The sequence below is a fragment of the Onychostoma macrolepis genome, chromosome 16 (assembly GCF_012432095.1).
Source record: "Onychostoma macrolepis isolate SWU-2019 chromosome 16, ASM1243209v1, whole genome shotgun sequence".
Lineage (NCBI taxonomy): Eukaryota > Metazoa > Chordata > Actinopteri > Cypriniformes > Cyprinidae > Onychostoma > Onychostoma macrolepis.
This window is the reverse complement of record NC_081170.1, coordinates 20,415,394-20,427,983: the sequence shown is the minus strand read 5'-3', so window position 1 is coordinate 20,427,983 and position 12,590 is coordinate 20,415,394. Positions and strand designations below refer to the sequence as shown.

At 36.7% G+C, this 12,590-nt stretch overlaps 2 protein-coding genes across 2 annotated transcripts; both read left to right on the top strand.

Annotated features, from left to right (window-relative positions):
- The first annotated feature begins 252 nt into the window (after window positions 1-252).
- isoc2 (isochorismatase domain containing 2) lies at window positions 253-5,440 on the top strand. Its single transcript, XM_058746484.1, has 6 exons — window positions 253-588; window positions 1,138-1,262; window positions 1,605-1,817; window positions 1,922-1,992; window positions 2,333-2,450; window positions 3,118-5,440. Coding segments are annotated over exons 1-6 (594 nt in total). The 5' UTR covers window positions 253-587; the 3' UTR covers window positions 3,184-5,440.
- A 135-nt stretch (window positions 5,441-5,575) lies between these two features.
- Window positions 5,576-12,533, top strand: foxj2 (forkhead box J2). Its single transcript, XM_058746469.1, has 10 exons — window positions 5,576-6,020; window positions 6,337-6,656; window positions 8,395-8,469; window positions 8,619-8,699; window positions 8,776-8,871; window positions 9,860-10,013; window positions 10,131-10,406; window positions 10,483-10,584; window positions 11,229-11,597; window positions 11,759-12,533. The coding sequence occupies exons 2-10, from the start codon at window positions 6,351-6,353 to the stop codon at window positions 11,860-11,862; spliced, it is 1,563 nt and encodes a 520-aa protein (XP_058602452.1). The 5' UTR covers window positions 5,576-6,020; window positions 6,337-6,350; the 3' UTR covers window positions 11,863-12,533.
- Window positions 12,534-12,590: the final 57 nt, after the last annotated feature.

The following is a 12,590-nucleotide window of genomic DNA, read 5'->3' as shown; positions in this document are numbered from 1 at the left end:
AACCGATGCATCATTCATTCCGTTCGTTCACAAACGAGTTGACTCAGAACACTGACTCGTTCAGTGAAGGGGGCGTATTCGTTGAGCAGTTCCAACCAATGAAATGTTCCTTTACATCCCTTACTCGAATGCTATTGGCTCTTGCTATAATCAGTCTTTGAATGCAGCGAGTGATAATGATTGGTTCATTTAAAAGATTCATTCAAAATCATGACCGAAACGCCACTAGTGGGCTCTTATCTGGAGGTTTGTGCAATGTTACAACGAGCGAATTGTGTTGGCTTGTTGTAATAATCAAGGATATATATATTTCAAGGGCACACGTAGATAATAAGATAGACATTTGTGCTGTAACGAGTCGTCTTTTCTGCATTTTATGTGCTGTTGTCTTTTATGTCACTCATGATTCTGTTGGTGTTATACTCGGCTTACTCATTACCATACAAACTTCACTAAAGTTTAACAACAGTTTTACCAATAAGAGCAGTGGGTGGACACTTTAAAGCACATACACACGGGTAACGGTGACCTGGTTAGTCTTCACTTGATCTTTGCGGTCTGCGACTCCCCCATATTGCTCTGCAAACAGTAAGTACTGCTCGTTGGCCTCTGAATGCCATTGAAATCTTTTATCAGCGCAGTATGACAGTTGCAATCTGTGTATAAGTGGGAAAGATTCAACGCATTATTAATATGCAGGGCATTAGAGCACTGCCTACGTACTTTCACTATTGTTGTTACAAGGACAGTGGCTCAAAACCCAATGACAGCGTTTTTAGACATGATTGGAGTATTTATTTTCATTAAACACTTTCAGACACTCATTACAGTTTAGTCACGAAATATGTATTACTGCGCAGTAGCTCTCAATCTTTTTTGTTTCATTGCCAATAAGCTAATATAGTACTGCTAGTACATGTGTTGTGATAAAACATAAATATGTTGTACAACTTTAATTTTAGTGTTTTGTTATTTCATTTAAGATTATGTAAATATAGCTAAACTGAAATAATTTCAAAACTTATTTGGGCCCCTATGGAAGATTTCGCCTCTGCCCCGTGGTAGAGAACCACTGTATTACGGTATGTACGGCACAAAGACACAGTGATTCACAAATGACATAGTTTGTTTCTGCAGTGGCAAGAATTGGCAGGCTGTCCTCTAAAGGCTCAGTGCTGCTACTGTGTGACATACAGGAGAAGTTCAGACCCACTATTTTCCAGTTTACAAACGTTGTGAGCAATGCCGCAAGATTGCTACAGGTAAAATCAACACCTTCAAACTGCCATAGGAAATTAATAGGGCATAGAAAAAATACAGAGCAATTTTTTTTTTTTTGGGGCACAATCTACCAATCTTCCACAAATGAAGTAGTCTTTGATAATGTCTAAATATATTTAATGCAAACTGTAATACAGTAAGTACTGTACTGTGAAAATATTGTTGAAGCAACACTGGACATTCATTCAAGTAAATTTTTTTTATTCTTATTGTCTTGATAAGAAGAATCAGAAGATCAGAAGAAAAGTCTTGTTAATATGGCATTAATATAATATTATTATACTATTAATATTAACATAATATAAATTATTTTTTACTTCCAGGCATGTCGAATCTTAAGCATCCCACAGATTTTAACCGAGCAGTACCCTAAAGGTTTGGGCCCCACTGTTCCTGAGCTGGGGGCTGAGGGCTTGAAGCCTCATACAAAGACCAGTTTCTCCATGCTGACGGAGAGTGTGGAGAGCTCACTCAAAAGCCTGGGTGACCCTCAGCAGGTCATATTATGTGGCATCGAGGCTCAAGCATGCATTGCGGTAACGTCAAATGGCTTGTTTATACTGGTGCCATGGCACTTTTTTACTATCAGCCACTCCTTTATCTCCTGATCGTGATCTTTAAGGTTCTTGTTCTGCTGTAGTGCACAACCTATGATCTCCTGGAGCGAGGCATGGAGGTTCATATCGTAGCAGATGCCATCTCTTCTCGAAGGTATAATAATAATAATTTGGTTTAAAATATACAAAATGGAAAACTGTTGATGCATCTTGGTGTTATGTGATAAAGTATGAAAACTGTGTTTTAAATCATTGCAAATACTTCTGCATACCTTATCTTGACTTACACACACATCTTTTCAAACACAAACTCAAGTCAATTGATGGATGGCATCTATAAGCTTTTTTCTAAAGGTCTATAGAAACAGGAGGAATTTTACTGTGTTTGCTTACAGATATATGTATATTTGTTGAGGTGGTTGTGTAGAATCTGCTGTGTCCTATGAGAGCCAGTGATTCTCAGGGTTTTCTACATATCTGTCTGTCATTTTCAGTCAGACAGATCGTCTTTTTGCACTGTCACGACTGAAGCAGAGTGGGGCGTTTCTCACCACTACAGAGGGAGTTTTATTACAACTAGTGCAGGATGCCAAACACCCCAACTTTAAAGAGGTACCTATTGACCTGTGTGTCAGCCATTAATTCTTTTAAACCTAAAAAGCATTCTGTCATTATCTTGTACTCACAGCACTCTAAATCCATCTGATTTTTTTTTTCTTCTTGTATGTGCATACACACACACAGTGTATATATTCATTTATATGTAAGTTTTCCTATTTTTTAAGTAATGTAAAATTGAAATATATACGGTTTAAATTTCTTGAATTAAAAAAGAATATTTAATTTTACGATCTTTTTAAATTTAAGAAATTTTAATGCATATTTAACACAAAGCTGACATTAGAAGGAATATAACACAAATGTTGCATTGACCACTTTTATGTTAATTTATTTGGACATTTTTAAGTTTGACAGCACTGATTCCTTTTTCTCTTTTATTGTTAAGAAAAGAGCTTGGATATTTTATGAAACATCTCTTTTTGTGTTCAGCTAAAGAAAAAAAAAAAAGCTGGGTTTGGACTTTTGGGGTAAGCTATCGCTTATAAGACCTTGTGGAAATCATATGATTCAGCAAGGGTTTTCTTAGCCCTGGTTGAAGGTTTGTTTGTGTCCATATGAGGAGCTGCTGAGGTGGTTGGGATTTTGTAGTGGTTAAGTCTGCATTCGGCTATTGTTGTGTTCATGTTCTGACCTGTCCTCCTTCACTTTTTGCACACAGATCCAGAAGCTCTTGGCTCACCCCTCCCCTGATACAGGCCTGCTGGCCTTCTTCAGCTCTCTGTAGGGCCAGTCACACACCACACCTTGCAGACATAATTATATCAATTACTAGAAATCAGCACAAACTGCTTTCTGAACCTGTTAGGGTCATGTGAGCTCTGAGCATTTGCGTATTCAAATAAAATTACATCCAAAGAAACACGGATATTTGAAATTTCGAAAATTTTTCAAATGGTTCTACAATTCTGAGTTTTTGGTAACGCTTCTGGTTCTGCATGTTAACATTAGTTATTGCATTATCTAACTATGAGCAATACATTTGTTACAGTATTTATTAATCTTTCTTAATGTTAGTTAATACAAAAACAACTTTCCTTTGCTAGTAATTGTTAGCTTAGGTCCATTGCATAATATTAACAGATACAACTTAAGATTTCTATAATGTATTTGTAAATTTAAAGTTAAAATTAATATTAACTAAAATTAATAAATACTTTAGAAGTATTTTTCATTGTTAGTTCATGTTAACAAATGAAAACTCACTTTAAAATGTTATCACATTTATTAATCAAGCTTCATTTTAATTTGATTATATTATTTTTCTTTATTATTTTGAACATAAAGAGTTAACAATGTATATTTTAACATACAACCTTAATGTGTGTTATATGTATAAATTAAAATGAAAAAGTAAAGGTGTCCTTTATTTTTAACTTGCAAGTAAAGTGATATTAATGCATAAAACCTTACTGTAAAGCAGGGGTACTCAAGTTCAGAGGCCAAGCGGGCCTACATAAAATGTGAAGGGCCACAAATTACAATTTGCTTCATCAGACTTTATTTAAGACAATATTTGCAGATTTACTGATTTAGAAATACAGATTATTACTTAACTAAGTCTCGCTTGTCCTTGTCCTATTTAAAATAACACAGAGCATGAATATATATATATATATATATATATATATATATATAAGTAAAAATCTGGAACAAAAAATTTGATTAAAAGTTTGTTTTGCTATATTGATGCAAAAAAAAAAAAGCATATTGAACAAACTCAAAATGCTAAAACTAAAAACATTTTTGAGCAAATATAGTTCACAAATTCCTTTAGAAAGAATAGGAATACGATAGAATACGATATGCAAGGAATTGATTAAAAAAAGTTAAACAAATTATTCATAACTCATAACTTCATGACTTGCTCATAAAGACTTGACTTGTTTCATTCCTGAATGAATCAATAGGTGTGTGTTCGACTTGAAGCAGCGCTGCGCAGAATGATCTGTGTGTGACATCAAAGTGCCGCGAGAGCGATTCGAAAAGCATCAGGATCCGTCGCTCTCGCGGTACTTTGATGTCACACACTGATCATTCTGCAGCGCTGCTTCAAGTCGAACGCGCCTAATGTTTTTGAATGAATCTGTTTGAGTCACGTGTCTCCACCTTCTGGTGTTACATTGTAATTGATACAATATTTATTTGAAGAATCGTCACTTTCAATAAGGTGATTTATTCTATTTTGATCGCTTCTGTAGACAGCAGTGTTTATATCCGAACTATAAACTTTTATTCCAGTACTTCTGTGATTAGTTGAATGTTTGTAACACAGAAATAACGATACAAAAGACTTTGTAAAGATGTTTCATATACGTAAACTGCTCTCTCTGGATGAGCGGCATGTCACAGAGTGTGATTAAGGCTTTAATAGACAATCCTGTCGTTTATGAACAAGATTGCGTGGGTGATTGAATCTGTTCGCTATCTGGCTATTTATTTAATATCCAACAGTAAAGATACGACGCGACAATATGGTTTATCTGTGTTCTTCAAGCCATCTCTGGTATTTTCATAATAATAAAGTATAATCCAATGCTAATCGACATAGCCTTTATTACCGTATAGAATATAGCCTATTAACTGCCTCGTTCTGAGACAAAAACCGCCCATCAGCTCACAAAATGAAGCTATTTCAAACACTGGACTGAATCATGTTATTAATTGTCCTCTTTTGTTGGACAATGCTTGTCTTTTAAGTTGTTCGGGGCGTGCCGCGTGTGGCTTTTTAATTGCTCGTTAGTTACAGCGCTCGCAGAGATTGAACAGTTTTTACTACTGCGATTGTATAGGCTACATTTAATTTAAAAAAAATAAAAGAAATCTAACTGCCTAATATTTTGAGCGCAAATTGTAATAAACATACATTAATCTTCAGCATGACGCGGGCCGCCTGTCGAGTACCTCTGCTGTAAAGCATTACCAAATGATTGTATTCGGTACATTCATCATTATGAAATAAAAATGAAACTTAAGCCTCTTGATTATGCATATATGGTGTTGATATGTGTGATAGCCTACATAACGTTTGTTTCTCCTCACTGCGTTATTACTTGTGTGCCAAGTGTGAAATCCACCAGGATGCAAAGATCACTGTGTCATAGGACCAAGAAAATGTGAATGGAAATTATTACAGCGATCCCGCCTGGTGCTCCACTCCTCTCCTATTTCAGTAGAGAAACAGGAACTTACTCACCAGTAAAACACTACAAGTGCAGCCATGAGAGGAGGAGAGAACGACAGGGAGGAGGAGAAACACACCGACTTCTCAAATGTCAAAAGGAGGGTGGAGTGTGTGACGTTCAACACGGGCAGAACGGGAGGGGAAAGAGAAAGAAAGGGAAGAACTTTTTCCGACTATTTTCTTCTTCTACCAAACAGAAATTTCATACAAAACGTGTTAATTTAGGCGCTTCAGGTAGCGAATGAATGCAGCGATAAATACAAGACAAGAAAGAAGGATAAACAAGCGAACGCGGAGATCCCTCAGATGCCTCTGTGCAACAGATGACAGCATTAAAAATTAACACAGCGTGAAGCCTGTGGCCTTTTGACAGAACTGAGGTACGATTTCACTCATCTTTTATTCTTAAACACACACATTAATCTCTTATAGTAGGCTATTTTCGAAATAATAGACCTAAAAGTGTATCCAACATTTGAGCTGTACAGTGTGCAGTCACTCTAATGCTTTAAGTATGTGTTTGTTTGTCAAAACGTTACTTGATGGCTTAAATTAAGATTGGGATTCCAACATACTTTTAAATCATATTGTCTTTGAAAAAGCGTATGGCATTTTTTGACTTTGCTTCACAGCTTAGCTTGGCTGCATGGGTTAACACACAGTATTACATAATGTTTTGTTTTCTCTGCACCTCAGATCTCCCCTTCAGCATGACTTCTGAACTGGACTCTAGTTTGACCAGCATTGACTGGCTTCCTCAGCTGGGAATCAGCACTTTGCGATCAGGGAAAGAAAGAGTGGAGCGAAAAAAAGAACGAGGAAGAGAGAAGGACATCCCTCCCATACCTACACCGTCCCCTGGATCCAATTCCAAAGTGAAACCCCCTCACAGCTACGCCACTCTGATAGCCATGGCGATAAGTTCTGCTCCTGAAATGAAGCTGAGTTTGAATGATATTTACACATGGATCAGCAATACATTTCCTTATTACAGCAGAGCAGGAAGAGGATGGAAGGTAAAGGCCAGACCATTACATGACCACTTCCTTGTTCAAAATAATGCACTGAGGCAGAGTTGTTTATGCAGTTGTGTTCGAACTGGGCCTGTGGTTTGGATTTACACCTTTATTGATTTAACAAACAAGTCTAGAAAGAAATTGTTGTGAAATATCAATGTAGCTGAAAGCAGTTCTTTTGTATATTGGGGTCAGTCACAGAGTTAAACATGTCAGGATGATACAACCTTCCTGATGTCATAATACACACACAAAAAGCCTCATTAAAGGAAAGAAACACTTTATGGCATAATATTTTCTTAAATTATTTCCTAAATGTTTTTGTTTTAAAATATTAAATAATTTGACCATCTTGTCTTTTTGGCAAGGCAAGGTTAGTTCAGGTTGTAAAATGTCATGTGGTGCGACCCTCCCCCCCTCAAAAACTTGAATATTTTTGACTCCTCCAAAAATATGAATAATATTTATGAAATAATAATTTAATAAATCACAATATAAAAACACTACACTAAAAACATTAAAATAATGATTAAGATGTATATTGAAGGTATGAGGAAAATGTATTATTGAGTCATTTAGAGAACTGATCGTTTTTATGTCATTGATGGATGCAATGTAGATTAAATTTAACAGTTTAACGTTTCATAATTGTTCAGCGTACAATGTTGTGTTTTTGGGATCTTGGCCTTTTTGAAAAACATGCTTTTTCTTCTGTCCAGTGGCTCAGTTTCTCTTTTGATAGATGTAACACTGACTTGAATTTCTGGGGAGCTGGTTTTGCATCATATCCTACCGTCAAAATGTCAAAAGATGTAAAAGTGAACAGACTGCTTATTATTATTGCGCACTTAAAATTTGTATATGATTCATCACACAGATTTATAACAGATTTTCTGTCAATGTGAAATGACAGTTTGTAGGCGTGTAGTCATATTTTACAGGAAATGTGATTTCAATCTCTTCTACTTGACGATTAAAGCTAAATGTTGTGTGATGCTCTTTAACTGGAAGTGGTGCTGATTATCTGAGGAATCTGGACATGTTTAAAAACATATTTTAGGAAATGACTCAAATGATTCATAAAATGTTATTTATACTTGTGATGGCAAAGCTGAATTTTCATCAGTCATTACTCCAGTCTTCAGTGTTCTTCAGAAATGATTCTAAAATGCTGATTTGCTGCTCAAGACAGTTTCTTATTGTTATAAATGTTGGAAACAATTGTGCTGCTTAATATCTTTGTGGAAACCATAATGCATTTTTGCAGAATTTTCAAGATTGACAAATAGCAAGTTCAAAAGAAATCTTTTGTAGCATGAGTGTTTTTACTGTCATTTTTGATTCATTCAATGCATCCTTGCTGAATAAATGTATTAATTTCTTTACTTTACCTAAAGCCTTCATGTATAATGCATTATAAAGTAGTTTTAATGCATGAATTATGTTCTGTAATGCACCTTACAATGCATTGTACAATCTTATGAATAATTGTAACCACAGTTAACACATTATAGCACTCATTAATTCATTGTTACGCCATGCATTTTAAATTTGGTTATAATTATTCACAACAATATATAATGCATTCGAATGCTCTATATCCATTAATAACCATTTATAATGCATTATACATAAAGGCTTTAAGCAAAGTATTACCAAAAATCTAACTGACCCTAAACCTTTGTATAGTAATGCATATGTACTGTATGTATAGACACATTTCTGTTTTGTCTCCTAGAACTCAATTCGACACAATTTGTCCCTAAATAAATGTTTCCGGAAAGTTCCTCGACCACAGAGCGATCCTGGGAAGGTAATGTAGCCAAATTATTTTATTATATATCTGAGGTTTATTCATTTTAAATACGGTCATGCTACTAACTTTTTAAACTGTTATAACACTCTCAAATCCACTCTGTTGCTTACTAATGCTGAAGCTAACTAAATAATCACCTGTTTTAGGGCTCATACTGGACGATGGATGTACCGCCTAATTCAACTCAACCCAGGGGAGTCAAACGTCCTTATCCTAAAGAGGAGGAGGTAAAAGTATGTCACATGAAGTATATTCAACACATCTGTGAGATCAGTATTTCACTCACCGACATCTCTCTTTCAGGCTCCATTCTCAGAGGCCCAAGTGCCTGTCAGTCAAGCAGAGCCCCTCCCACCTCAGCCAGACACCAAAAACACGTTCTCTCCCCCTCCTTGCAAGGTTCAAAGTCATTTCTTCTGCTTTTCTATTTCTATTAAGGATTAAGATCCTCTTATAGCAGAGCTTGAGGTCTAAGAATGAGGAAATGAGAGTGTGTGGTAAACACAAGAAAGCTAGTGACTGGTAGACTTCATAATTACTTTCATTTATAGTGAATTTAAATGCATGCATCACCTCAAAGGAATAGTTCGATTTAAAATTCTGTTATCATGTTCTCACCCTCATGTCATTCCAAACCTGTATGGTATTATGTTTATCTGTGGTATTTAGGATCTATGCTATGCATTTACAAAATAGGTGCCAACTTTAAAGTTGTATGAACTTCAAAAATGGTGCTTTGATGCCATTAATGTCATTGTTTCTATATAACTTAAACAACATTGACATCAAATAAAGGAGCCATATTCTAAAGGTGTCAACTTAGGAGCTAGCACCAGTTTACTAATAGCTTGTGAAAGCTCAAACCCTCTTTTGAGATTAAAAAAAAATTACTGTCAAGATTTACTAAAGACACGTAGTTAAAAATGAGCAAAGACAGACACAATTACTTTTTCAGCTGATCTTATGCATTTGTAGGAATTTCCCTTTCAGACGCCACACAAAAATATATCTTAACCCAATTTGCGCTTGACATGGCTGTGATGATTTCCTTTTTGATAGATTGTGTTGGTCATAATGGAAATTAACTGGCTGCGTCTGTGTTCTTTAATTTGTGCATTGTCTTTTGTGTTCAACAGAAGAAAGAAACCTATACAGGTTTGGAATAACATGATGGTGAGAAAATAATGACAAAATTTTCATTTTTGGGTGAACTATCCCTTTGAATTCGAATTGAAAATCTGAATTGTGCTTCATGAAAGAAAATGAATTAGAGTTTGGGTTTGAGGATGAGTTAATAAGAAGTTTCATTTTTGGCTGAACTATACGTATATAACATGGTTAATCCAAATAACTCTCAAATGAATCTCTGCAAATTAAATTTCCACAGCAACGTCCAAGCATCCCAGTACCTACATCTCTTCCTTCAAACCCTCATGCTGATCCCCCTCTTCGATTCTCCTTTGCTGATTTGAATTTACCAGATCTGTACAATTCCTTCCAGTCCCTCTGTCGCTCTGTGAGAGACAGAGTCACTTCACAATGTAAGTAAATCTATTATGCCACTCTTTTCCTTTTGGCTTATCATTTATTTTGATTCAGAATCAAGATGTATCAGTTTAGTTGTGTTTAATGATTCACATTCTCACTCTCTCTCATAGCGGACATTACCAGTTTACTTGGACTAACCCATGACAGTACACCGCTCCACACGCCAACCCTGCCTCCTTTCTCCCCCTGCCCCTGTCCAAACCCTAGTATGAACCAGTACACCAACCCCAACCCTACTTTTAACCCAAACCTCAATACCAACGGCAACTTCAACCCAAATACACCCAATACTAACTCTAGTTTTATCCACAACCTAAACCCAAACCAGAACTCTAACATTCATCCAAACTCCAACACTGAGCTTGACAAGTTGCTGCACAGTAATGGTGAGTATAACTGCTCAGTAGTGGTGTGTTGATGGGATACGAGTGTCCTGATCTTCTCTTTCTCTCTCTCTTTCAGCCGTTCCTGCAGATTGGTTCAGTAACGCTGACTCTTTGAGAGAGAGTTTCAGAATTGCTAGTGGTCTGGACTGGGCTAACATTGATCTCACCAGTCACCCTGGTCAGTACTACATTCCTGTAGTCTACATGCTTTCACTTTCTGCTCTGGAGTTACTTTTTGGTTTTTATGTGACCATTTCGGGAATTTGTGCATCCCGAAACAGTATTTTCCACTGTTGGGAAGCTATTTTGAAACTGTAACTTGGCAAGTTGCAATCTTCTTACACTTCAAACTAAAAACAGTCAAGCTACCATTTTATAGAAAATTGCTACACTACATGCAACAAACAAAACGCTAACTTCTGAAACCATTCATATTGTTTTAAATACGTAATTCTAAGGATGCATGATTCATTAAAGCTGCAGTCTGTAACTTTTTTTTGTTCAAAATTTATATAATAAGCGAGTACACCATGAATCCATTTTCCAAACTGTGTTTTTGGCTTGTTCTGAATCGCTACGGTACACCTATAATAAGTGTTTATATTTGGACTATTTTAGACTGGTTCGGGTAGGTCCCTTTGCGGAGTAGGCGGTACCTGCGTGATTCGGCGTAGACATAAACAGAGAGAAGTAGCTCCGGCTACAATGTTCTTCAGCAAGACACACACAGTTCTGTTTATTAACCGCTACAGCGCCAAAAGTATTATAAGTAAATAACTTATAATATTAATACTCATGCATTTACATGTTGTTCTCATGCAGATCTGGTAGAGAGCATGCGGCAGGCCGAGCTCTGTGATTGGGCGTTGGATTCGACGCTCTTCACCTCGCTCTGTGATTCACTCAACCGTTTCTTCACTCAGAAGGGTCTCATTAGCTCATCCTCCGGTGGCCCCTCCTCTTTCGGACAAATGGCCCCACCTTCCATGAATATGCTGCCCACTAACCCTCCCAGCCTGGCAAGTTTAACTCAACCCTCTCCACTCATCTACTCCTCTCAGCTCCCTCCTGGCACTGGTGAATCTCCCCTTCAAAGTCCCAGGAGAACCCTGACCCCTCACACCCAGAACCAGACACCACAGAGATCCCCGGGGCTGCAGCCCACCACGAGCCAGCCTCTGACTCCTAACGGTACGTCCCAAAATGACAATTCTGACAAACCCTAGAATGAAAATTCTGTCACTTGATTACTCGCCCTCATGTAGTTTCAAACCATTCCATGACTTCTATAGAACATCAAGATATTGTTTTGGAGAATGTTTGAACTGTTTTTACCCATTGTCCAAATACAGCACTTCAAACTCAACCACTGACCCCAACAGGACGTCCACACTTGAAGAAAGTCAACAGTGAGGAAATCCAGGATGATTTCGACTGGGATTCTTTGATTGAATAATTTTGTTTGCAGATAAATACACCGTAAAGAAAACATGAGCCAATTATCGAGAAAAGGCATGAGTATCTGTCAAAAAGGAGGTGAGGCTAACTCATTCATCTTGTTTCATTTATATGTGGAACAAAAGCAGCACCATCGTAACAATGATCATCATTCAGCTGTTTGTTTCCTTTGATTGATATGGCACAATGGTGCTGCTATAGTCAACTGCATGTTCTATAATAATACCCAGCACCAAATTGTGAGGTTAACCAAAACTTGCGATGCAAAATATTTATCATGTTTGTTCCTGAACTGCTCCAGACCTTGAAGGTTGGGGTGGATTGATCCACGCCAGGCTGCCTTTTACATCAGCGTATTACAATGTAAATAACATTAGCACTTCCAAAGTTCTTGCTGAATGTTGATAAAGGCTTTCCTGACACTTTAGTCAATGGCTATTGAAATCTTAAATTGCACATTTTCAACAAATTGCATGTACACTAACAATTTGTGGGAGAATAAATGCAGTTTAACAGTACACTGAGGTATATTATGGCAATACATATGGGTGTATTTTGACTGAAATCAATTTTGACATTTATTGCTTTATATTAATACATTTTGTCACATAGCAAATCCTCTTCAGGAGCTAACATTTTGTCTTCAATTAAAAACAAAATAAAAGGAAATGTCTAATGTCTGTCATTTTAATTGCCATTTAAAAGCAAACCAATGCCAAAGAAAAA

Excerpts from the sequence above, each read along its gene's own strand:
- isoc2 (XM_058746484.1), top strand. Across the intron at positions 1,818-1,921 it reads AGGCTCAAGCATGCATTGCG|TGCACAACCTATGATCTCCT; the intron begins GTAACGTCAAAT and ends GTTCTGCTGTAG. Across the intron at positions 2,451-3,117 it reads AACACCCCAACTTTAAAGAG|ATCCAGAAGCTCTTGGCTCA; the intron begins GTACCTATTGAC and ends TTTTGCACACAG.
- foxj2 (XM_058746469.1), top strand. The coding sequence starts at position 6,351 with ATGACTTCTGAACTGGACTCTAGTTTGACCAGCATTGACTGGCTTCCT. Across the intron at positions 8,470-8,618 it reads CACAGAGCGATCCTGGGAAG|GGCTCATACTGGACGATGGA; the intron begins GTAATGTAGCCA and ends CACCTGTTTTAG. Across the intron at positions 10,407-10,482 it reads CAAGTTGCTGCACAGTAATG|CCGTTCCTGCAGATTGGTTC; the intron begins GTGAGTATAACT and ends TCTCTCTTTCAG.